This window comes from Ricinus communis, chromosome 8 (genome assembly GCF_019578655.1).
Source record: "Ricinus communis isolate WT05 ecotype wild-type chromosome 8, ASM1957865v1, whole genome shotgun sequence".
Taxonomy (NCBI): domain Eukaryota; kingdom Viridiplantae; phylum Streptophyta; class Magnoliopsida; order Malpighiales; family Euphorbiaceae; genus Ricinus; species Ricinus communis.
In genome coordinates this window covers 7,651,178-7,678,079 of record NC_063263.1, presented here as the reverse complement: position 1 = coordinate 7,678,079, position 26,902 = coordinate 7,651,178, and the positions used below count along the sequence as shown (strand labels likewise).

Sequence of the window (26,902 nt, the reverse complement as noted above, 5' to 3'; positions counted from 1 at the left end):
GCCCATATTTATATTTATATTTATATAATTGCACTGAGCATTCACGAGTGAGCATTTGGGTCCCTTGATAAATGATTGAAAATTAAAGTGGCCCCCTCATAGGAAAAAGAAAAATAATTTAAAAATTGTCAAACACATCATCTCCCTGCTGACTCAGCTCCACCATCATCCCCCCAAGTGCAGGAAATCAACCATATGATTGCCACGTGTACTGTCACATCTCATGATGGTTCTTGGAGAATAATGAACCCGAGAAGCATATTAAAGCTGCAGGATACACGTAAGAAGGACTAATCAGACTCCAATTTGCCCCACAATCACACACGTGGCTAAGAGTGACTGGATGATAATGTATAAACCCCATGCAAAAGGTGCGTGTCACTGGTTCTCTCTGTCTATTCTTGCAAATTCATTGTCGGAACAGGCGGCAAAATTACCTTCTTTATTATTATTATAATTTTCACATCCGTCGTCAAAAAGCTTTGCTCTTTTACTAGGTAAAATCTTTACCATGTGTCTGGACAAGACGACGGCCTCTTGCTCTTCAGTTTTTTTTTTTCAATGTTTTTTTAGTTTTAACCATGCCCATATTCACAGCCAAAGCCAACTTAACTTGCATCAATTCTTGGTATAGTGAGGGAATAAATATTCGGCTTTCAAGTTAAACCCGAATCGGACCAATTCCGGGGTTAACCAGCCCGTGGTAAAATCTAGTTCCATTCGCTAGGAGATCAATAATTTAGCTCTTTGACGACATCATTTTCTCAAATTACTATAATTCCAGGCTACCGAGTCTGGAAAAGCAAATATTGAACTCATCTCGTCTACATTGGAGCAATCCCACTCTAGAAAAGCAAAAAATAATGAGGTCATTGCAACCCCTGCAAGCATTCGCAAACACCCTCGTAATACCTAGAATGGAACAAGTATCTCTGGAGTATTTCATTTGCAAGTCTTGTTTCTGTTATATGTTGGACCAATTTCAAGTTTTGTATTTGTAGTGTTTAATACCATAGGTCTCTAATTATCAGTCCCCCCCACTTCAACATATTAGACATTAAAAAAGATAAAAAGTAAGGTAAATGGCTTGACATAAAAATCTTTTTATAACTTTTTGACATTAAATTGGAGATAAATGCCCTACTTCAGGTAGGAAAGTAGGTGGCAGTCCTACCATTATTGTTCTTACTATATTTAGGGCATGTGAAAAACCTGGTATCAAGAAAATCCTGACCTTACAATTTAAAATGTCTAACCTAACTTAGGACCGAATACTAAGCCACTTTTCGGGAAATTTTCTCATAACTAAGTTTTACCAAAATAATTCACTTCCAGGATGCTTGGTTTCCACTGTTATTTGATCCCATAGGCACCCGATTTTTTCTTCAACTAGGTTCTGTATGCTACAATCATGAAGTCTCCAATAATTTTTGTTCCAATTCTTTTGGAACATTATGGCCCTTCCAAGATCGGCCTTGATCCTGTATTTGACAGAGTTGTACTCAATTGTCATAACACAGCCCTCATCGGTTAAAAAACAGAAGTCACAGCACAACTGACAAGTATATCATTCCAAAATCATATTTCCAAGTGCTAAGGTGTAGGCCAAATAATTGAATCAAAAAAGCTTTTATAATAAAGGGACTCGTGCTGTTTGTACACAAATGAAAAGACTGTATTGAGTATCATCCAGACAATTCTAAGAATCACATGCACAAGCCTATTTCAGATTTAGCATTAATAAATCAATAGATCATTTATTTGGTCACGCTAATATTCCAGACAATCGGTTCATAAAACTTCTCTATAATTCTAGGCTACCCCATTAACACCGGCTATGGCGCCAATGGCAAATGATGGTGTTTTACTCGCAAGGAATTACAGGGGAAATTATCACTTCCCAAAATGAAACTATCTTGCATGAGCTCATGGTAGACCTATCATATAAGCTCATTGTAAAGCAATTGACAATTGAAGTTTAAGAAAATAAATATATACTCTATATGTTTTTGTTGATAAAAAGAATGGGCAGATGAACAAAGATAGGACAGATGTTAGAGTGTTACTGGTACACGCAGCCCATCGTAGCTTAGTTGTACATCAAGTCCTTCTGACTCCATCAGTTTCAGAAGATATTCGTTCACCTTTTCATGATCCATCAGGTGCATCATGCCTGAGCAATAACAGAAATAGGAGAAAAAAATTATACCAGAACTAAAAACAGTAATAATCTTAAATTAATTTAGGGCATTCTATAAATCCATTTAAGGCCCACCACATGATGGTAACAAAGGAGCAGAAAGTATAATCACAGTTCCTGATGGAAATGCAGAAATGCTTCCACATACCAGTGAAAAGTGTTCTCTTTGGTTGAATCTTTCGCACTTCATCTAAGGCCTGAATAGAATGTTAAGATGAGCAGACACTGTAAATTTTATTACCAAGAGAATTGATATGTTTCAATTATTTATCTATTTATTTATCTATTTGTTTTTTCCTTTAACCTACACAATTAAAGTTAACATCCCCCAATGAATTACGTCAACTATTATTACCCTTGGAAGTCCAAAATGCGTAGACGACGACCGATCAGGCCTTAGAGCATCCTGAAGAAATTACCAGATAGATAAGCTGAATGGAGAGAATATGCATAATGAAAGAAAATGTTAAAATTGTAAGTATGCATGCATGCATGCACCCTCTTTTGCGCATGCATGTGTGCATGGAATAGAAGAGAGAGGGAGAGAGAGAGAGAGAGACCAAAATCAGAATCTCACAGTCCTTAAGTAGTGGATATGTTTCTTCAGGTATGTCACTTACATCACTGGAAACAAAGGATTAACTTCAGAATGAGGGTAGAAAAGTAAACAAAGCAATTTTCCAAAACTCTATGATGCTTAGAAGCATTACCTGATGTAGCATATCTTACCAAAGCGAAAACCAAGGGATCGATAACCAGGACCATGCCACACCGGTAAGGGGGTAATCTGAAGCAAAGAGTGATAAACTAAAATGAGATGCAAGTATGTATCTCTCTGTATCACGAAACACGATATTCTGCCCAAATGAAAGATATTCCATTCCTTTTTTCTTTGTGAATTGGAAATTTGAGAAGGATTATCTGCTGTCATTCATCTCATTTAGCTTATCTACTACATGCCAAATTAGCAAATAGCTGACATTCACCTAATTGTTGAAGAACTTCAGATTTTGCGTGAATATATTCCACTCAAACTACAGCCTCACACGTAGTATTTTTCTAATTTCCAGACACTGTTCCTGATTGAATTTGACAAGTGTAGCATATCCACACTTGCAAGAGACATAAAACTAAAGTTTTCAACAATTTACGAACTTTTCAAGCACATATGTATAGCAGCAGCCAACCAAAGAGACATTCAACACTTAGCTTACTCAACATTGAAGTTCAAATCCATAGGTCTCAAACCCAGATGAGAAACGTCAAGCAATACTAACCGAAAAATATGTCAATACCTTCAAATCACAAACAATAAATGGCTCCTCATGCATGATGTTAAATTGTAGCTCTGAGACAGCAGCACCAGGTATAATCACACTAGTATCCACCAAATAATAATGAGTCTTCTTCATTACCTGAATCCATTTTACGATTATCCAATCAATTTTGATATTTAATAGTAAATATATCATAAGAAAGAAAATACAATGAATAGTTTCTGTAAAGTGAATATTAAGTATCCAGTTTAACCAGACATGCTTTTCATCATTAGTATTGAACCAGTATTTCATGCACCAATTTAAACTAATGGGCTTTCTAGGAGGGGAAGAAAAACAAAGAGATGAAAGTAATGACCATTGTACAATTTAACAATGATTCCTTAATATGGCTGCCTAATAATAAATTCACAAAATACTGGGAATAAAGCTGGGATAACTCATTTTATAAGGTCTAAAGGGTGAGACCAAAGATGAATTTCTTAAAAAAGTAATTTGGTCTCAAAAATATCATCACCTTATACCACCTACACTTACTATGTACTTGTCATATATTACAGGCTCCAAAAAGCAAGCCCGGATTCAAAAAGAACAGAAAATCTGAGGAAAGCAGAACATAAATTTTAACCTCAAAATCCCGCTCTGCAACATAGATTGGAATGTGAGGCTGGACATTGTTTGTCCAATCCCGAAGATCATCCAGACCTGGGGAAGCAAGTGAAGTAGGAGAAGGCCCCTCTTTAGTGTCAGAAAACATGTGAAATTCTATTTTAAAAGGAAGAAGAAACTTCAGGCATTGCGATTCCAAAATAAGATTAGAAAGTGTTAATGTCGGACACCTCCAATTGCATCAGCATGAGAATGGGTAATAATAACCGCATCAATTGTTCTTAGCCTGAGAAAGTTCAACTGGTTACAAAAATGCAAATACATGCAATAGACATACACAATATAAGACAACCAGCAAAGAACTACCAAACGCCTATAAATTATATGAGATCAAATTATGAAGTCACTGTACGGTCCATACAAACCAAAAGAGTATCATACCACAGCATTTGTTCCAGCAACCCATTTATAAATTGAAACATCCCTTGCACACATGATATGTCTTATTTTCTTTTAAGAGGTGGCAACTTTGACTATGTATTTAAAATTCCTAGACAACTTATAGCATGATATCCGGATCTTATCGTAGCTAGAGTCATCAATCAGCGACATAGTCACTGACCATGATAGACCAACAAATATCCACAAGAACTGGAGATAATAGCTTGAGGAATTGAAAAAGGAAAAATCCATATGATAGAAACTAACCCAAATGTTGGAAACCATCGAAGTGCACTATGGTAGAAAAACCTGCAAAATAAAAATCCAAAAGAAAAGTGAAAACAAAAACTGCAGAGCAGTCAAACCAGCAAGCCATGCTCAGTCACCAGTAACTTCTTGGTTGAATTGATCAGGAAATTTAAAATGTGATTTAAGATGTGCGGATAAAAATTCAAAGATTTAACTTCATTTCACATCCATATCAGTCAATATCCAACAATATTAAGAAAATGCATACAAAAGATAATTATGTCAGCAAAATTAAATTTCAGTACTTATAAGAAAATATGGAATTATACGCATAAGAATGTATAATTACTTTACTAGAACTTAAGATTGACGCTAAATTTTAGAAAACATTTTTTCTTGAGTCCTGCCAATGAGAGGAGGGAGATTTGAATTTGAGACTTTACTAAAGTTGAGATAGCTAAGCCTGTGGGTGCAAATTTTCAAAACCTTACAAGACTTTTATATGGAAATTTAATGGTCGCACTAGAGGTGTCTTGAACTTACTTGCCGGCATCTATGAGGATGTTCTGTGTTCCAGCAGGCCCAGCATAACGAATAAGAAGGCCTGTGTTCAGTCTTCTATTCTTATTACCCGGTTCCACAGCTTTTGAGCACACCTGAGAAGCAAAGAGCAGATCACTTCGTATTTAATAATGATATGATATTAAATGTCAAAAGTACACATGCAAGATGGTCGCAGGCTTGCAGCAATACCGGACATTTCTTTAGTGGATTGGTAAGGCAGCTGACACGCGGAATCCCTTCACTTGTTCCAGTACCCATGAATATGATTTCAGATTGGTCTGTGGGTAACTCTGGATCAGCATTTCCATTTGTATCTGCAATGAGAAGCCTGTTAAATTATGACTTATTGAAGGCCAAACCAAACTTCACACAGCTTGATGATATATCCAGCTGCAATACATCAGCATTTATGTTTTGTATTAGAGAGACTATCTTCATTTCTCAATTGTCACAAATGCACCAAACTAATTTAGCTAAAATAAATTATATAATCAAGGAAGCAAATCAACAAAAGATGCATCTAGAAGCTAATACTTTATGCCATACGTGAAATAAGATATGGCGACGGGTACGGGAATGCATAAAAATAGTTGCTAATACCCATAAAATCATGTTGGCAGCTGCAATAGACATTAAAATTGGACCTATAATTGTATTAAAAGAGTTTATGTCACAAAATAATAACAGGAGTACTGAGCCTCCGAAGCCAAGAATATTACAGAATATCTAACATTCACATTGACATACATACACACAGACACTAGCGAATGCTGCTTGAACTGAAATCACATTCTTTTCAAATAATAAACAAATGCCGATTTAATTTCAAGAATAACCAATAATAAGACAAGAAAGTAAAACTAACAATAAAAAACAGAAATGTAACAGGTTTAGTTATTACATACTTGAAATAGAGCAAGCTCGTAGAATTCTCTTAAACGGAGGAAACCCATTTTTGGAAGGTGAAAATGGAGAGAGCCCATTTCTTAAAAGTGAAAATGAAGAGCTCTTGAAAGAGAATTGGCGTCTGTGAGATGCAAAACTAGCTAAACAAGGAGATACACGAACTGTGCCTAGAAATTGAACCATGTTTTTCCTTTTTAGCCTTATGCTTTGATTTTTTAAGAATATTCGAATGTAAATTTTACAAAAAGAAAAAAGAAAAAGAAAAAAGAAAAAGAAAATTGGATAAAAGAAAAAGAATATCAGAAACAAAACTCCTTGTGAAGATGCGAAAAGGTGGCTTCTTCGTTCCAAGGTTGTGGAGCAGAGGGAGACTATTTGCCTTTGGTTGGTGAAGACAGAAGACGAACAACGTTGACCGCGTTTCTAATTGCCGGAAAAGAAAAAGAAACGAAACGGCACCACACGATTCGATGCTCTTAGACGAAATTAACGAAATCATATACATTAAAATATGTAGTCATTTATTTGAGACTAAATAAAATTTACGATGACGAAGATATTATAACTTAATAGAGACTTAAATATTAATTTTTTTAAAATTTATATATTTAATATTGTCGATGAAATCATAAAAAATAGAAATAAGATATGTAAATATTTTATTATATTACATGATGAGATAAAATAATATTATAATAAAACAAAACATAATATAACATATATTTTTTAAAATTATATATATAAATGTTACTATGTAGAGGGATATTTTATTAAAATAAAACTTAAAAAAATATATAATTTATTACAATAGAAAGTTTATTCTTATTTATAGTCTAAATTGATATTGTAATTTTATATTACTATGTAGAGATTATTCCTATGTAGAGTATTACTATAGAAATATTTTATTATCAATATAATTATATATATGATTTATTTTAAATATAGTATTTCATATTATTTTATAATTTTTATGTTCTATAAATTTAATTAAAAAATTTCAAAGAAATAATTTTTTTTTATATTTAATAATTTTTAACTCATATAATATATTAATTATAAAAATCAAAATATATATATAGATTTCATCCAATACAAGTAAATAATATTTTTACAATCAAGATTAGTGTTTTAAAAATCGGACAAGCCAGTTTAACCGGTTAAACTTAAAATCGGTGGTTAAAAATCGAATTTATAGTTAAACTGATTTGACTTATTGTCTTACAATTTATACATCTTATTTTTATAGTTTTATCATAACGCATGGTTCTATTAATATGCATTATTTAAATTTATTTTTTAATTATTTAAATTTTATTATATACTATTAAAAGTTAATAATTTACTATTAGTCTAATGTAATTAATATTTGAAAATATGATGAATAAAATATAATCAATTTTTTTAAATCGGTCAGATCGTAAACTAATAAATGACATCTTGATCGATTTATTCTCTAGCCCTTTTCATATAGCTTTAGACACTAATGCATCATCCGACTCTCCTGAATATTAGCTCTAAAGAAAACAAGACTGCCGTCGGCGAAAATAGATGGGACACTTCCAGGGCAGATCTAGCGACACGACAGCCATGAGTCAAACCATTAGCAATGTATCCATGAATCAAATTTGATAAACCCTCTGCAAATATTATAAAGAGCTATGGGCTAATTCGGTCCCCTTGTCTTAATCCTCTTTAAGGGATTATCAGACCAATCTCAAAACCATTGTGAACCACACTGTATTCCACCGTTTTCACACATAGCATAACAAGATTCACCCACTTCTCATGAAATTCCAAATGCAGTAGCATCTTTTGTAGAAATTCCTACTCCAACTGGTCGTAAGCTTTTGACATGTCAAGTTTTAATGTTGCATATCCATTATGATCTTGTCTTTTCCGTCTTAAGTAATGCCCAACTTCGTATGCTACCATTATATTATTTGAAATCAATCAGTAGGGGACAAACGCACTCTGCGTATTTGACATAACCGAAAGCAGTACCTGTTTCATACGGTTTGCAATCCTTTTGACATAATCTTGTAAAGACATTGCAAAGAGAGATTGGGCAGAGCTCAGACATCTTCTCTGGATTTTTAACCTCTGGAATTAAGACAATAGAAGTCTTATTCAATTCAGGACGGAACATATTGTTATTTAGGTACTCAAGATAAGATTTCACTACCTGAGGCCCTATAATCTCCTAAAAATACTGGTAAAAACCAAGATTTAACCCATATAGCCCTAGGGCCTTATCAACATGCATCGGAAAAATGGCTTCCTTAATCTTTATTTCATCAAAAGGATGAATAAGCTCCATGTTCTGTTCATCAGTTACCTTCCTACTAACATGTTTTAAAATAGCATCACACTCACCCACTATATGTAAATAAACTAGAGAAATAACCATACATGATCTCTTTAAGACCTAACTCTCATGTACACCACTAGCCTGAGTCATCCTTTAATTTAACCATGATATTCTTTCGATGACGAGCTGAAGCAAGCTGATGAAAGTAGCGAGAGTTCATATCACCATTACTCAACCAATATTGTTTTGCACGTTGTCTCCAGTACATGTCCCGCTGTTGAAATAGCACTCCCAACTCTTTCTGCACCATTTTCCTCCTTAGCACCGACTCACTATCGTATGTTCTACGAAGGTAATTAATTTTCTCGCGGCATAGCTTAATATTTTCATGAAACTTAGAACTAACATCGTTTCACCACTCTTGTAGACCCTCACCACATATCCTTATTCGAGTTTGGATACTGCATCCTTCTCCTCCATTCTAACACTGTTGAACCATTTCCTCGCAATTATCTTCTCTAATCCACGAATTCTCAAAGCGGAAGATTTTCTTAAGACTGAAATGCTTTGTTACAAAATCTAGAAAAATCAAAGAGTGATCAGAAGTAACAATCAGCAAGTTGTAAACCACCATATTATAGAACACCTCAATCCAGCGTTGAAAAATAAGAACCCTCTTAAACATTCTTCCAACCAATTTTCTGTCCCTAGGCTCTTTTCCATGTGAAAGGATGACCTTGCTTATATAAGTCTAGGAGACTACTGTTGTCAACAGCTCGCCTAAAGCCCTCAATCAAGTAATTTAGGTGTTCCAAATAACCTTTCTTCTCAGATTGCTAAAGGATATCGTTAAAATCCCCAATTATGCACCATGGAAGAGTATACTTGTTCTTCAACAATACCAACAGGTCCCAAGAATCCCTTCTATGCTGCCTCTCCGTATAAATGTAAAAGCCGGTAAGACGACATATAAGCATCCCATCCATAGACACCATTACATCTATATGATTGCTCGAGTAACTCAATAGGGAAGCCATGCGTTTTTCTTTCTAAAATAGACCTATACCTCCCTCGATACCAATTGGGTCAACCATGAATAAGCCTTCATACCCTAACAGTCTCCCAACCCTTTCAACTTGGGCCCATCCCACCTTAATCTCTATCAAAAATATAAACTTGGATTTCCTCTTGGACACAAAGTCCAATAATTCTTGAACTGTTCGTGGCTTGCCCAACCCACAACAGTTCCAGTTGAATGTACTTATTGGGCCAGGCAGGCCTGCTCTATAAGACCCGCCCGCTACACGTTCTTTGAACTATTCTAGCCTAGTTTAGGAGACTCCTCCTCAAGCCCTTGATTCACTTTATCAGACAACTCAGTTTTCTTCCCTATTCGCCTCCTTTTAGGATCACGAAGAATAATTCCTTCATTCTTGTCAACTTTTTTAAATGGAATTTTTCCATCATCGGTATGATTACTAGATGTTTCGCTCTTATGATCACCACTACCCATATTACCACCCTTTACTGACTCATAGATGCCATTATTACCGGGTATTTCTATATCCACTACCATTCCATCTCATCGGCACCACCAGCGCCACCGTTCGGACCCCAATTTCTTAACCACATTTCACCAACCTGATTAGAGAGCTTACATTTAAAAGCTTTCAAGAAGAGACCATAGGGCTTTGCATTCCTATCCCCTTTCTTGAAAAATAATGCACAAAAGGAATCGGTGTGTCCCATGATGCCACAATAGTAGTAGAAAATGGGCAATCTTTCATACTTAAAATTGACCCAAGAACAAATGCCCCTAGCTTTCTTCACCTTCATACATCATTTCAATGGTTTTCTAACATCCACTGACACCTTGATACACATATACGATTGCCACATCCCACAAAAATTATTTGGATCAGTTTCCACAACGTCCCCATAAAGTTGCCTATTTCATTACTGACCTTCTCAGACGTGGACCCACACAATAAATCGTGCACCTGCACCCATAACTTAGTATGGAATTGAGCCACATGAATCGGTTGTTGTCCCACGTCCAACTTGCTCCAAACTAGTAAATATTATTCGAACGTCCGGGGTCCTTTAGAAAACACACGGTTAAAATCAAACTCATGATAAAATTAGAACAAGAACAAATTAGGCCCAAGATCCTTTATGCTCACTCCCTTCACTAGGCGCCAAAGGGATGCCATCTTACTTCTTAGGGTTGGAAAATTAATGGCTTTATCAGTAAACAATTTCCCTACCAATCGCTATTGTAAAGTAGCTCCATCAGTAGATTCTTTAATCACATTCTCATCAACCTCTAATCCTCCCTCTTTCTCATCATCAATCGTAATATTGGTACAAAGTTCATCCATTTTATTAACGTACAAGTTAAATGATACCATGCAGACATAGAGAAAAGCCAAACAAGAAGAACTACAATCAAAGGAGCGTAGAAAGAAATCAAGAAAAAAGAAACAAAAGATGAAACAAAGGATGTTACAGAGGACAAGACAAGACCATTTTTAGCAATAAGTCCTAGTTGATATGAGCTAAGTCCTAAATTTTAAACTTGGTCAAAAATTTGCACCTATGAGTATAAACTTCAAACCGACTAAATCGACTACAACCTAATCTAATAATGGTGGTGGATTGTTGAAAGTTAGTAAAAACCAACAAATTATAAATTGTGTATCAATAATAAAATCAAATATGTCCTTTTAGAAGATAATAATATTAAATATTGAAATTTGTAAACCTAAAATCAATTATAATGTTAAAACTATTTTATATTATATATTTTTTTAAATGAATTATATGAATGGTCACTAAATTTTATAATTTATAATAAAAGATATCAAATTCTTAATTTATAATTAAATCCTTACTAAAATTTAATTTCAATATTATTAGTGTGGGAGTAAATTTGATAAACGATAACTAAATTTTAGACTTTATAACAAAAAGATATTAAACTTTTAATTTATAACTAAATAGTATTGAACTTTAATCTTAATATAACACTAGCTATTCTCAAGTAATTGAATACGTAACCAATTTATCATTTTTTTCTCTTCTTCTCTTGTTTTAGGCAAAATCACAGGATTCTTGCCTATAAATAACATACAATTAAACAAATACAAGAAAAAAAATAAGTGTAAGAGTTCTAATAATAATTATGTATCAACAATTAATTTAAGGTAAAACTAATTCATCTGATTTTTAACCATTTTTGTAAATATATCATCACCTTCAAATCTTAGCATTTTGGTCTATTACTTTTGTATTTTTTTATCAAATCTACCCAAGCTTATTTAGGTGTGTGCCTTTGATGATATGATATATGAGCATGTCTTATTTTTTGCTAATATGGAATCTAGCCGTGACCAAAACTATCACATCTACCCTGACTTTTGGTTATTTTTGCAAATATACTATCATCAAATAAAAAAGGTAGAAATAACATTATTCTTCTTTTTGATAAAAGATATTTTAGAGAGAGAAAGCAAATGGAGATTTATATTTATTGAGAGAGAAAGAGAAAGAAAGAGGATGGTGACTATTATAAACACAGAAGAATGAAAGACGCAAAACAGTCTTCTTCAAGAGTTTTGTTAGTTTCTTTAATCTTATTTGTTTCTTTGCGAATATTTTGTTTTTCTTTGATTGTCTTTTCTTGGGTTCCACTAAGTTTATAGTAGTTGTTTTTTTCTTAGGTTTTCTTTAATTGTTTGATTGCTCTGGTTTATAATAATTTGAGATTTACTGTTCTTATTTTTCCTTTTTTTCGATATAGGTTAATTTTGGGTACTTATTTCTTATTGATTATGTTTGAATCATATAGATGTTTGGCTGAATTTATATTTTACTTTATAGTTCTTCTCTTTCTATAATACAAGTCTCCCTTTCATATTTTATATTTCTCTATAAACACACTGTTTGATCAAGAAAATTTTGATAAAAAAGAAAAGAAAAAAATATAGAAACGGCATCGTTTCTACCTTTCTTTTTATTATTATTCTTTTTATATTTGATTAGTAAAAGCTCCATCTTTTAGCTCGATGAGGGTGTATTTGCAAAAATTGCTAAAGACTAGGATAGATGGGATAGTTTTGATCAGTACTAGCTATATTAGCAAAAAATAAGACACATTTATATGCCACATTATCAAAAACATGCGCCTAAATGAACTTCAATAGATTTTGTAAAAAGTGCAAAGGTAATGAACCAAAATGATAAAATTTGAAAGTGATGATATATTTACGAAATGACCAAAAATAAGATAGATAGGATGGCTTTCTCTTAATTTAATAATATAAGCTATTTCTTATATATGTCAAATGATATGAAATTAGAGAAAAAAATATTTATAGAATATTTATTTACAAATTTACATCATCTAAATGTTTCTTAAATTTATCACAGAATTTATTTTAAAAGTGTGTCGAAAATAGAAATACTCATATTATTAAATTTAAAATTTAGTAACATTTACTTATAAATTAAAAGTTTGATGATTATTTATTATAGAGTATAAAATTTTGCTATTGTCTATATAATGCATCCGATTTCTATACAAATACGATTAGGATCTTTATAATTATATTAATATAAAATAAATTTTGCATAAACATTTGTACAAATCAGTCTCAAAGTAGTATTAAACCAAACGTTGAATAGAGTAATTATAAATAGATATAAAAAAAAAAGAAAATATAAAAATAAAAACACATATAGTCACAATATAAATTGATAATTTAAAGAAAGAAACTAGTCTCAACAGCTATTTGGTGCCAAAGTCTTCAATAACCATGACAAAGGACAGCACAGGACCGGACCTGAAACCTCTTACCAGAGACTCTCAGGTTTAATCTGAATATCTCTCAAGTGATGCCGCCAGCAATATTTGTGACGGTAGCAAGGATAAAATTGACGCCTTTCCCTTTTTTTCTTATTAAGGACCTGCATTTCATCATAGAGTAAGTAATTCAAAGGGTCAGTCCCATCACTTTATTAAAGTAACTTACAACTGAAATCGAATGTTCCATTAAAACAGATACATACCACTGTAAATATATTGCTGGATTCATAACTGGACACTGTAATTAAAGATTCTGGCCGACAACTCCAGAGCAAAACATCAGCAAGAGCTTCATAATAACTTCTGTTCTTATTTCTAAAAGAGATGTGCAGCTTCACCTGCTTCACTTTGGAATAAGGAGGATGCTTCACGTTGGGATAAGGAGGTATCTGTCGGATCCCTTAAAGTAAATTTGATCTAGCAGCACAGAAAACATTTATTAGAATTGTAGATCAGATTAACAAGAAAAATCATCAAATAAACTTTTCGCATTACGCACCTCATTAGATAAAATAGTCGAGTCGAGACATTCAATGTGTCTGAAATTTCTAAGAAATTTCCTTATTTCCAGGAAATGATGAGCAGTGGGCTCATTCATTATTCTCGACAGGTCAATCTTAACTTCCTGCAAACTTGAATTATCGACAGAAAACAAGGACGGAATTTCGTGAATATCGTAAACATGGTGACTCAATTATAAGATCATGTCTGGCAGATGTAGACAGCCTTAACTTCTCTAGCCAGCGACATGAGATTCTAACCGGGACATTTACTTTACTTGATAAGAGAAAAACTTTAAGCAATGGAAACATAGAGCCGATATCTTGGTACACATAGTGAGCGATGTCGGGAAACTTTAATTTCAGTACTTGTAGGTTTCTACAAGCACCCACATTAATTTCTCTTTCTCATGGGCATGGCTCCTCACAATGTCCTGATAGATGAAGAATTTGGAGACTTGGTACTACAATCTCAACTTTCCGAATCACACAACTTTTCATCTTAACTTTCTTCAGTTTCTTAAGACCAGAAAGTTGTAAACTTTTTAACCTGGAACACCCTATCAAACTCAATTCCTCAATCATGGGGCAGCCGGTGTGAAGATCTCGGATGAACTCCTCATCAATCCAACAGCTGCTCAGAGATAATAGTCGTAAGGAGGGCAAGTCTGTGTTGTAACTGTCAGAGGGTGACTTCCTTATATCGACAACCTCCCCTAATATTAAATGAGTTAGATAAAATACTGTGAGGCAAATTATAAAAGGTCTCACCCAGCCGACAGCGAAACTGGACGTCTAATTCCTGAATATGATTTTCAGCAGCTAATTCTATCCAACGATCAACCTGGTGGATAGATTTGCAGTCTCAAATAGATACACGGTCATAGATGAGGGAGATAGACAAACGAAATCTATGAATGCATGCATTCTGCTCAGACTGTGTTAACAGACAGGAGTTGACAAAATTCATAAACCTTTCTCTCTTATATAGGGTGTACAAAGATTCTTCTACTGCGCGACGTCCCAAGGAAAAGGAAGGTAAGTCAAGTGCATATAATGAATCAGGAAAATCTGATATGGGGAAGGATGAAGACAGAGACAGCCATATCCTGGACAAGGCACGAGCACGAACGACGTCTTTAGTTGAAAGAAAAGACAGAATATGGTGAATGATGTGGTCAGGCAATTGAGAGATCCTATCAATGGCGATATCCTTTCTACACGTTTCGAAGACGATGACGACTTATCAACAGCTTCAATCTTCTTATCCATCTTTATCAAGTTTTTTAGGAGATTTATGTGGGAAGCGGAGGAAACCAATCAACAGATCGAATAGGGTTTGCGAGTCATCATGCCGTTCTTTTTAATATCTTAAATAGTCATGGCTCTTATCTATCCTAGTTTTATTTTGATTAGGAATAGGATTAATTTTATCAGTTTCTCAAAATATTTTCGTTATTTTCTTATATTAAAGATTATATAATATTTATTTATATGATTTAGTCTAATATATGATTCGGTTTTATATTTTTTTATTACGTTAAAAATTCTTTAAGTTTTAATAAAATTAAATGCTACCCTTTTATGTTAGTCGAATAATTAAACTAATAATTTAATTTCTAGAATTATTATTAAATATCAAATTTGTTCAAAATTAATTCTATTATCAAATTAGAATAAAATATTATTTTTAACACATGTTAATTTTAATGTTTAATTAAAATAATAAATTTAATCTTTTTTGCATAATTTAATTTTAGTATATTAATCTAGCGAAATAATCTAGACACTAAGTTAATAAATTCACTATTAATAAAGAAGATCATGATAATCTTGTAAAAATAGAACTTTTTATTAACTATTTCAATGAGATTAATATGAGTAAAATTTTTTATATTTAATATAGTTTAATTTAGTGTCCAATAAAAATAATAACTTTTAACTATTTATTTTATTTAAAAATTTAAAATTAAAAAAATAAGTGTTTTTAATAGAATTAAATTATACTAAGAAAATAAAATATATAAATAATAAAAGAATATTAAATGTATTATTTTAATTAGACACTAAAATTGACTTGTACTAAAAATAAGATTTTAATTTAATTTGATAAAAAAATTAATTTTGGACAAGTGTAATACTTGATAATAAATTTAATGATCAAATTATAATTTTAAATTATTAATTTAGTCTTTTAACTAAAACCAAAAGGATAATAGTTAGTTTTATTAAAACTCAAAAATATTTTAATATAATAAAATAATATAGAGACTTCATATACTAATTAATACTTTCTTAAATAAAGGGCTATCTGATGTAAGTTTTGTTTTGCATTTTTTACAAAAGTACAAGAGATCCTTGGTTAAATTTATTCTTAGGTCAATTATATTTTTATGATTCTTTTTTTAAATATTTTTTATGGATTTAAAAAAAGTTATTTATACGATTTTTTTCAAACTGCACTATAGTATCTTTTTGATATTTTATTGATATCTTTCTTAGTATATTTTTATTATCCTTAAATGAATTTTTTAGTTTTATTTTAATTATATCGTTATAAATTTTAAATTGTATTTGGTATATTTTTCAAACACATATTTTCATATCATCATAATATATTAGTTGTTATAAAAAATATGTAAAATCATTCAATTCACAAATATATATATATAATGATAAATCTACCTTATTTGATTGATTTCACGGTAATATAAATTAAAATAATATCATTTTAATATCTTATAAATATACTTTTAATATTTTTTTCAGATAAAATTCTAAAAGAAAAAGATTTATAACAATACAAGTTAAAGTAGTAGTTTTTTAGTATTTTTTAAATCTATTTTTATTATTTTTATTCTAACTAAAGTTTGAAGAAAAAAATAAAAAGATATAAAATAAAAACTGAATTCACAATAATACAAAGTAAAAATAATACCCTTTCGATATCTTTTAGATACACTTTCAATATCTTTTTTCTGGACGAAATTTTAAAAAGAAAATTCATAGTAATACAAGTTAAAATAAATAAATTTTTAATATTTTTTAAGTATATTTTTAATATATTTTAATTTAATAAAATTTTAAAAAAATAAAAAAAAATAAAAACAAACTTTATAATAATTTAAATTAAAAATAATATCTTTTCTGTATCTTTTAAGTATACTATGAAATTCTGAAAAGAAAATGTATAAATAAAAAATTCTAAAGAAATCCTAAAAATAAATAAATTCATGGGCTGACTGATCGGTTGGATATATGCAATTGCTACAGACACCAGTTTGGGTGAAGAGTCCAACCCAAGCAATTACAAACTGGTTAGGCCTATTTTTAATATTTTTCACCCCAAAATTAAATGTCCAACCCGATCCAAAATAATTGAAAAATATCGACTATTTGTGGTTGTTGTTCTACAAGTGTATAGTTACTTCAGTTTTTATGATAATAGTAATAATTAATCAGTTATTAATTATTGCATTACACTAATTTCTTTATGTAGTTGCTTGGAATGGCTCGTTTTCTAATACAATTTTTTTGCATACGATCCCTTCCAAAGACCATTGTCACCACTGGATGCAAGCATAGCATTAATGGAAGCCATGGGAAAATCCATTTTTGTCGCTTTAATAGAGAGTTCCTGATACAATTTTATGGGTATGGGAGCTTTAAGGACTATATCAAGTACATGGTGTTTTAAACACAAAATTGATTGATTTTTGTATCATTGTCTCGGGATTTTTTTCCTCTCAATTTTTTCAAGGTATTTCTATTTGTCAGGACTTCTGGAATTGACAATAATATAATTTATATTAGTTCGAATAAGTATAAAAGAAACTAAAAGCATTCCAATTTTTGTTAAGATCATATATATTGTAAAATAAGAAATAAACGAATATGTTAATCAATAAAATGTAAAACAATTATTTTTCCTCTGTTTCGTGTTTCTAAGAGATCCAATTGCACTGAAGCTCTAACGTTTTTTAAATTCAACAGTTGAAACGTGAGCTTAGTTGAACCAAATTTTATATATTTCAATATTTGACTAGAGTTTAAATTTATACTTTTTTGAAGTAATAGTTTATGTTGTCACATTTTATATATATATATATATATATTAGATTTAATTTGTTGAGCCTATAAATGATATTAAAGAAAAAAGCAAGATAGGAGATTATATTTAAAGAAATTCGTAACATTAGATTTTTTTATATGTCTTCGTATTTAACAAGTATTAAAACCCAATAGATATGTTTTTAAGTGTTGGAAAATAATTTTTTGTTCTCAAGACGGAAAGTTATTTTTCTGTATTTTAAAATGATTTTTCTTTGACCAGTAAATTATTTTTTTTGACTTATTTTTTTTTCTGGTGTCTCAAACACTGGAAAATAAGAAAAAGAATATTTTTCAGAAGAATATTCTCTGCAAACAAACAAAGCCTTAGAAATGAATGGTTTAGCTTAGTTAATTGAATTAAAAATAAAATTAACAAATAATAAATATATAACATTTAAACAATAAATATTCAGTACATATTTAATGAACATGAGTTAATAAATATTTAGTATAAATTTAATCAACATAAATTAATTCAAAAAATAATTACGTCTAGGTTTAATGCATGTTGGTCAGTATCTAACGCAGGTGTATATCTAAATCTGACCACATAATTGCATGATACAGGATCCATATTATAAAAAATATACTTAAGCAAAGCTCTCTAATCTTATCGTTGAAATTTCTTTTTTTATATTGGGATTCTTGAATGATGGGTGAAAGAGCTATGCAGGCAATTCTATGATGGCAACAGTGGGTAGGATAATATTATCTCTTTACCTATATCCAAAAGGACGTATGGACATTCGTATACATATGGTAATAAATATTAAACTTGTCTCTAGGTAATGCATGAATAATTCATTATCCAAATAGTTATTAAAATATAATAAAATTTTTATAAAATAATATTCATTGCCCAAATAGTTATCAAAATACAATAAAACTTCTATAAGATTATTATCATGACTAAATACTATTAATTCTTTATAGAGCTTATTTATTTATTAATGAGTATTTTATTAATTTATCAATAAATAAGTATTTCTTAATTTAAAAAATCTATATTTTAATTAATTATTTATGGTCAAAAGTTAGTGTGCATATATATAAAATTCAAAAAAATCATTTGTATACATAAATACTAGAGGTTATATACATATAAGCTGTTTATTATCTATGCAGCAAATGAGATTATTCGTTCAGTATGTTGGTCTGAGTCAGAATTTAAAATTTTATTACTTAGTCGAAGTTATTAATTTATTAATTATTTCTTTATCAAGATTTTAATGTGTATATAAAAATTTAAGTAAACGAAAATATTAAGTACATAGTTTTTTAACTTCTATTTTATTTAATTAAAATAATATATAATATATTTAAATAGACTATGTTAAAATAATTATAAAAAAAATATTAAATAATTAAATAGTTTATTTGATTCTCTAAATACAATACATTAAATAATCGAAATTAATAAGGGCAATTGTAAAAATTCTTAATCTCTTACATCCAACTTAAAAATATTTTGGTTAGGATATTAGGTAGGGTAATATAGTATCCGTACGCTATACATATTCAATGTGATTTTTCAGATATGTATTATCCGTACACATTACTCAGTCAATTTAAGTATTACACAATTTAATTGGATAGAGTTCGAGTGGATAAAACATAAGTATGGTACAAATTACCATGGCTAGGCAATTCCATCTTTAGTTGCCAAAGCAATTACTCTATTTAATTATTATTATAATTATTATTATTGTTATTTTGTCTTCCATCGTCGAATGTTCTTTCTGGTCAGTTCTAGAAACATTTTGGCATGTAACAAGGATAATTTTACGGTTCAAGATTCTATTATAAAATAAGAGACATCTTATAGACTATGTTAAAGGGGCAATATGTTTGTTGATTGGCAATAAAATGGGAAAAAATAAACCATTTGTTGGAGTCATTTAGGAGCTGGATCCTGTTCAAGAGAGGTGGTCACTAAGGAACCTAATTAACGAGTCCATAAATAGATCTTTCCAAAAAGTTTCACCCATGCCCATGGGGGTGGCTTCTTTGCTTGAATTTAAATATCTCCTAATATATAAAGATTTCATCACCCTATTCAACCCCCCACTCTAGCAATTGAAAAATGGGAAGCCTCAATTCAACAACTAAAGATGATTACAGAAAGGAAAGTTCTCAACAACTAAAAGATGGGTGCCCTCTCGAATAGGTGGGCCTATAGCTCAATCCACAAGAACCATGGATTCAGAATTTCTCATTCTCTCGCTAATAACCTCTCAAATAGAGAGGATTTCCTTGTAGAGATATGAAAAATCATGATTGGAATAGCATAGGGGACCCAAATCTATGTGACATGGAGGATTTAGTCACATTACAAAAATTGAATACTTGGATTATAAGAAAAGTTTAAGCGCATGAAATCATCCTCAAGAAGTGGTACTACAATTTTTTGGTTGTTATTATAAAAAAGATTTGATCTCCAGAATTTTCACGTGCGTAATATATTTTTAAATTGTATCTTTATATCGATTATTTTTGTCCTTAAATGCTTTTTTTTTTTTTTAATCTCTTTGAAAAGTTAAGGCCAATAAAGATTATATCAATTTGTTTGTCAAGTCTTTTTATACTGATTGCTGTCTTTAAATAGGCAGAAGAAAACAGCAAAGATTTGAAGCAAAAGGTGTCTATAGCGTGCAAATGCTTTGGGGCTACATCACTTTCTGCATTTGCCCATTTCGTCTTATTAGCTTTATATATATGTAATGATGTGCTTTAGATTTATCCTCTTTAGGAATTTTATCATTTCACTGCGGAGAACTTTGTTGAGAATCAAACATTTGCATTTGCTAGAGATCACAATGGTAATATCTTATATGTAGTAAGGCCTAATCAATCAAGTAACTAGTTTTAGTTATTTTGGTATTAATTGGATTCAAGTCCAATTTTATTAAACGGACACTACATTTTATCCATTTATTTAACTTCCACCTTAATTAATTAACTTAATTTCTAATAGCATGGCACAATAAAAAAGAAAGAAAGAAAAGAATATAAATTAGTTGAAATAAATTTTGAAATTTCAGAATGAATGGATAATTATGAAATATTAATAATATTTTGACCATCTATTTTGAATTTAATCGATAAATATTTCAAATATAACTTAAAGTTTTTTTACCAAAATAAAAGAAAATTTGCTAAACATTTGTCATTTTAGCCTTCTTTTAGGAGTGGAAGGGAAATGAGAAGGAAATGAAAATTTGGAGATAATTATAGCAGCGTTCATCTAACTATGTACTTAGTATCAATTTGGTTACAAAATTTTAATTTGTCTCATGAAAAGCACTTAATTTTAATTTTAATTGTATAGTGACCACTTAATTTCAATTTATTTCATGAAAGTTACTTAACTTTAATTTGAGTTGCATAATAGTCACTTTAGTTTGGTTTTCAATTTGTTCAAATTCAAGGTTTATGATATTTACCTTCCTACTCACACCATTTTCTTCATTTTTATTATGTTCCTCACTTTGATCAGCACTCTCATTTGAAACTATTATATCTTTACTGCTGCTACATAGAATGTCTCTCCCAATATGATGTGTTTGATGGGGGTCATTCACTTTTTAAGAAATGTATTAATATAGGTATTGAGAAAGATATTCTAGATAGCAACAGTAAAAATAAAACAGTTTCAAATGAGGGTGGTAAATAAAGTAAAGAACATAATAAAGATGAAAAGAATAGTGCGTATGAAAGTAAAGATCAGATACGCTAAATTTAATTATGATGGGAACGTGAAACAAATTGAAATCCAAACGAAAATGACCATTATACAATCCAAATTAAAGTTAAGTGACTCTCATGAAATAAATTATTAAATAACCAATATCTCGGTAAATTGCAAACATTATATTGAGCCAGTCGCCTAAAGCATCGCAAAACTAAATCGAAATGTTAAAATTCTAGGGACAAACTAGAAGGATGTATTCAATTAAAACTTTTAAATATTTTGATGGAGTTCAAAAGTCAGGGTATATTCAATAATAATTTTGAAAAACGTATAAGTCATGGAGTATTAAATATAGACTTTTAAAAACATTAAAAAAGTTTATAGAAAATTAGTTGGTATTTAATTACAACTTTTGTAAAGTCTTTAAAATAAACTAATATTCAAAAAGTCATTGACTTTTATAGACATGGACTTTTATATATTTTTAATGACTTTTTATGCATTATTATAAATAAGAATTCTCAAAATTTCTATTTCACTTTTTTTTTTAAGATTTCAATAGACTTTTTTTTTGAAAACTCATCATCTTTTTTCTTTTCAAATTCTCATGCATTATCATCTGCATTTCTCTTCACTATATTCTCTATTTAAAAAGATATAAGAAATTGTATAAAACTCATAAGTTAAAAATTATATGATATTTTATTGTACTTACACATACAAAAAAAATTAATTAAAGTCTTTAATAATTTTAAAAAGGTCCTCATAAAAAAAATATGAATTTTATATAAAGCATTTAGTGAATTATTTTGAGAAAATAACCCACCATATATAGACTTTTGGATTTTATTATAAAAATTATTTGGATAATTTTTTCTGTCGAAAAACGTAATTTTCGGCATAGGTATTTATCAAATAATTAGTAAGTGTGATTATTTTATTAAATAAGTAATAAACAAAATACGACGAGTATGACATGAATTTAGTAGTTTACCTTGGAGACAAATAGTAATATAATAATTTTTTTAAATAATTATTATCTTGAAAAAAATAGTATTCATATTATGAGGTAGTAATTTTAAAATAATATGAATTTAACACAATAATAAAATAGAGTCCATTATTTGTATATGTAGTTACATAAAATATTATGTAAAATAATATTAAAGCAGACGCAGAAAAAAAAAGATGAACAAAATAATAAAAGCAAAATGATTAAATTTATTTTAAAAAATTAAATAATAGATAAATAATAGTCTATAAAAATCAATGAAAGTCTATCGATGTATGTAAAAGTAGTTTTAAGTAAAGTTTGTGAAAATCATTTATAAAATTATAAACGCTATAAAAATTATTAAATATTTAAAAAATAATATATTTAAAAAGATGTATAAAAATCTTAATTAAATAAACGTTTTTATCTCTCCGTCAGAAAGAATTTCCTGATGATTCATAAAGAAATAAAGATGACCATTACAATGAGGTTCGCCTTTAAATTAAATATACATTTTGCCACGTTTTTTTAATTTATCCCAATCTTTATCAACTTTTATGAGTCGCCATAGGGACCTTCCTTTTCACCAATTCTGTGTCTTTAGCCTGCATTTCTAAATTCTTGTCTTAAAGTTTCTTTTTCAAGGCCTTTTGTGTTATCTTTCAACTGATTTGAATCGTGTTTGGGTTTGTTGTTGAAACATTGAAAAAGTAAATTCAAATATTATTTAAGATAATTTTTTAAGATTTTAAAAATAGAAAAATACATTTCCAACCTGAATGCCAAACACACTTATTGTTACCCATGAAAAGTAGTTTGGTTTGGTAAGAGGAGAGGTTCCATTTTCTTGTTAACTAATGTCGGCTTATAGGAAAAGTTTTCTAAAATCTGATCCTTATTTGATATGAAGAATTTCCTACTAAATATCACCAGAAAAAAAAAAAAAAAAAAAAAAAGAGATTTGACTCATGATTGGTGCATAGTTCGGCATTCAAAAAAAAATTATTTTTTTCTTTTTATAATTTGATTGTGCAACATTATAAAATTAATAGCTAATCTGTTTGTCAATTGAGCTAATTCTTTTCTTTATTATTTTTTCTATTTCATACTAATTATCAATTTTTAATATTTTATTTAGGTTAAAAAGGTATTTAATAGGCTAGATTATAGGAAAAAAACTAGCTACTAAAAGTATTTTTAATGCATTTTTTATATATGTTAAATTCTTTATCTTAAAGAATTCTATCATAAAATGACATTCCAATGCATTCTTTTTTTTTTTTAAATATAAAGTAGAAAATCAATTTGGCTCTGGACATATGGAGAGTCAAACTTTACTTTCTATTTTATATTTAATTGATACACTATAAGTTTTTATGCATATGACTTAATTGATATTTTGCAATTCTTACTTTCTATTGGTAAAAATTAAAACTGTTAATGCTTATAAAAATAAAATAGAATATAAAGAGTCTATTGAACTTAAATAAAATGTTTTACTCTTTATATATAAATATTTCTTAAAATACTCTTTATTATATAAATTATACTATTTACAATAAAAAGCAGCATTAGAAATGTTTTAAATTAAATTAAATTATCAATGTTATGAATATTGCGAGATTTATTATACTTGTTCCAATACAAAGATAAACTAAAAAAAATATTAATATTGTATTGAATATATAAAAGTATTTATTACACTATTCTAATACAATGATAAAATACGAAAGAAAAATTAATGTTGTATTGGATATATAAAAGTGATAAAATAATTAGATTTTTTTGAGTTGAAAAAGAGACAAAGAAGTAGTTATGTCGGACTGAAATTTGATTTTAAGACCCCTAACTTTATGAGTCAGTAAATGAATTTTCCTTCACCAACTTTTTTTGTCAATTTGCCCCACATTTTTCTAAATTTTTAGCTCAAGTTTATTTTCCATCCTCTCAAGGCTGACCGTTATCTTGTGAACTGAATCATGTGAAAGGAAAACAAAGCACATTATACATTTATCAGAGTTTCTTTTGTGGATGAAAGGAGGTGCCAAATTATCTTGTTTTTAAATTAGAATTCCTTCTAATTTATCTTTTATTTTATAGTTTTAAATTGATTTTTATTTTCAAATTGTGCAAAATGTTACAATTACCTTGAACCTTTTTAAATTAGAACATATTACATGTAATTTTCTTTTTATTAATACTTTAATTTTGATTTTGTTTTTCAATTTTTACATAGCACCGGTAGCCAAGTATTAATTGTCCTAACAATTCCATCTTCTCAAAAATGCTAAATTTTCTTTTTGGTTAGTTAAGTTTCATACATTGTATTAAGATTCATCCCTATAGTTTAGCTGAATTTAGATCTTCAATGACAAAAGAAATATACGCAAAGACGGCAACTAAGTCAAATTTTATAATTTTTTCTATTAATTAAATTTCAATTAAGATTCTAAATCACTATTGAGTGTTATAGAATAAGATTGATTAGTATTTTTAAAGTGATTTCAATGCAAAAATTAGTTGTATAAATTGTCAAAAAATAACATAAAACAGATTATAAAGTACTTGTGTTTCAAAATCATGATCCGTGTTTACCTAATTAAAATGGCCTGATAGTCTAAATAATCTAAATCTTTATAACATTTTGTTATTTTGGCTAATTTTCTAAAAGTTGTCAATTTAGCTACGATTTAGCAAGTTGAATGTAATTTTGATCTAATTGAGTTATTTGTTAAACTTAAGCAACGCAAACAGTGATATGGATGTCAATTAGGAAATGAGAAATTCAAATTAGTGGTTTCTAATGCCACATTATTTAAACACGTTATTTAATTTTAAATTTTCGTTTTTAAAATTGCACCCACATTACTATCCATGTTGCTTAATTTTGGCGAAATTATAGTTAAATTGATAATTTAAAAAAAAAAAACTAGCTAAAATAACAAACTAACACAAATGTTTGAATTTTTCAGAATATTAGGCCTATTAAAAATCATGTGCTTTGGTTAGAGCTGGCAACTGGTGTACCACTCAATATTGCCTATTTTAGAGCCAAATTTTTTTTGCATAATAATGTAATTAGACTAACATAATGTATATTTATCTAAATTATTAAATGAGCAATATATATTATGTGTATTTTATATGTAAATCATTATATAGTCTTATAATTATTTTATAAATATTACTCATCTAATAATACAGTACCATGATTATAGAGAATTGTCAAAAAAAATCAGTATCATATGATAAAAAATGTGATGCAGCATGAAACTCACTTGCTTTCCTTTGTTGGCAATTAATATCTACCAAATTTTCAATATTTTCACTTGGTATGACCACATATGGACCTCGTTTAATCTGTTTTTATTAAGATGGACATAAACATATTTTCTTTTAATCTTTTAATTAATTATAAACAATATTCTTTATTCTAGAGATTTTTAATGTGAGATTGTTTATAAATGAGGACAGGGATTTGAATCACACCACAAGAAATTCCTCTCTCAATTGTAAATAAATTAAAATGAAACAAGCACACAATTTAACAAGCAAATGTAGGAAGATATAAAAGGAATATTATTTATGTTATTATATAGGGCTACATATAATATGATATTATTTCAGAATTATTAATACCCATCTATATATTTAGATGTATACTGAAAGTCCAAAAAGTTGGTGAAATAATAACATTAGCCTGAAACTCAAGTTAAGTAATTGTTCAAACAATCTACAAAGGAAAAGAAAAATTGGCATTACAATCCATGAAGGGAAATTACTTTGTTAAGGAAGAATATATATATATATATATATATGTAAGTGTTAATAATATCAAGGAAAAAAAGAATGGTAACATGTCTCAAAATGCAAAACAAATAAGGAAAACCCATCTTAAAGTCCACAGATTTTTTAATATTTTAATGTTGGGTCATTAAGAAATTTTTTGTATTTTTTAAAAGGTCCCTTAATTATTATTTTTGTCAACAGTAAGGACTTTTTAACCTACATTATTAATGTGGACAAAAGTAATAGTTGAAAGACCTTTTAAAATAGAAACAAATTTTAGGAACTCCATGCCAAAAGTCCAGTTATTAACTTCGATGATATATTAAAAATTTGATACTGCAGGCATTCATAATTTATTATATGATAAAATTATAGTGTTTTAATGATTAGA

At 29.3% G+C, this 26,902-nt stretch overlaps 1 protein-coding gene across 3 annotated transcripts; it reads right to left on the bottom strand.

The window, feature by feature from the left end:
- Nucleotides 1-1,711: 1,711 nt before the first annotated feature.
- LOC8280379 (putative hydrolase C777.06c) lies at nucleotides 1,712-6,734 on the bottom strand. Of its 3 annotated transcripts, XM_025158833.2 has the most exons (13): nucleotides 6,559-6,733; nucleotides 6,246-6,413; nucleotides 5,530-5,654; nucleotides 5,320-5,432; nucleotides 4,795-4,836; nucleotides 4,317-4,372; nucleotides 4,106-4,182; nucleotides 3,496-3,615; nucleotides 2,911-2,987; nucleotides 2,761-2,824; nucleotides 2,556-2,606; nucleotides 2,349-2,397; nucleotides 1,712-2,173 (listed from the first exon to the last, which is right to left on the bottom strand). In XM_025158833.2, exons 3-13 carry the CDS (start codon nucleotides 5,596-5,598, stop codon nucleotides 2,055-2,057), a joined length of 837 nt encoding a protein of 278 aa, XP_025014601.1. In that variant the 5' UTR covers nucleotides 5,599-5,654; nucleotides 6,246-6,413; nucleotides 6,559-6,733; the 3' UTR covers nucleotides 1,712-2,054. The 3 variants fall into 3 exon arrangements, with proteins under 3 accessions (XP_025014601.1, XP_015579812.1, XP_048234578.1); XM_015724326.3 differs by having other exon boundaries at nucleotides 6,246-6,734; XM_048378621.1 differs by lacking the exon at nucleotides 6,559-6,733 and having other exon boundaries at nucleotides 5,530-5,730; nucleotides 6,246-6,384.
- Nucleotides 6,735-26,902: the final 20,168 nt, after the last annotated feature.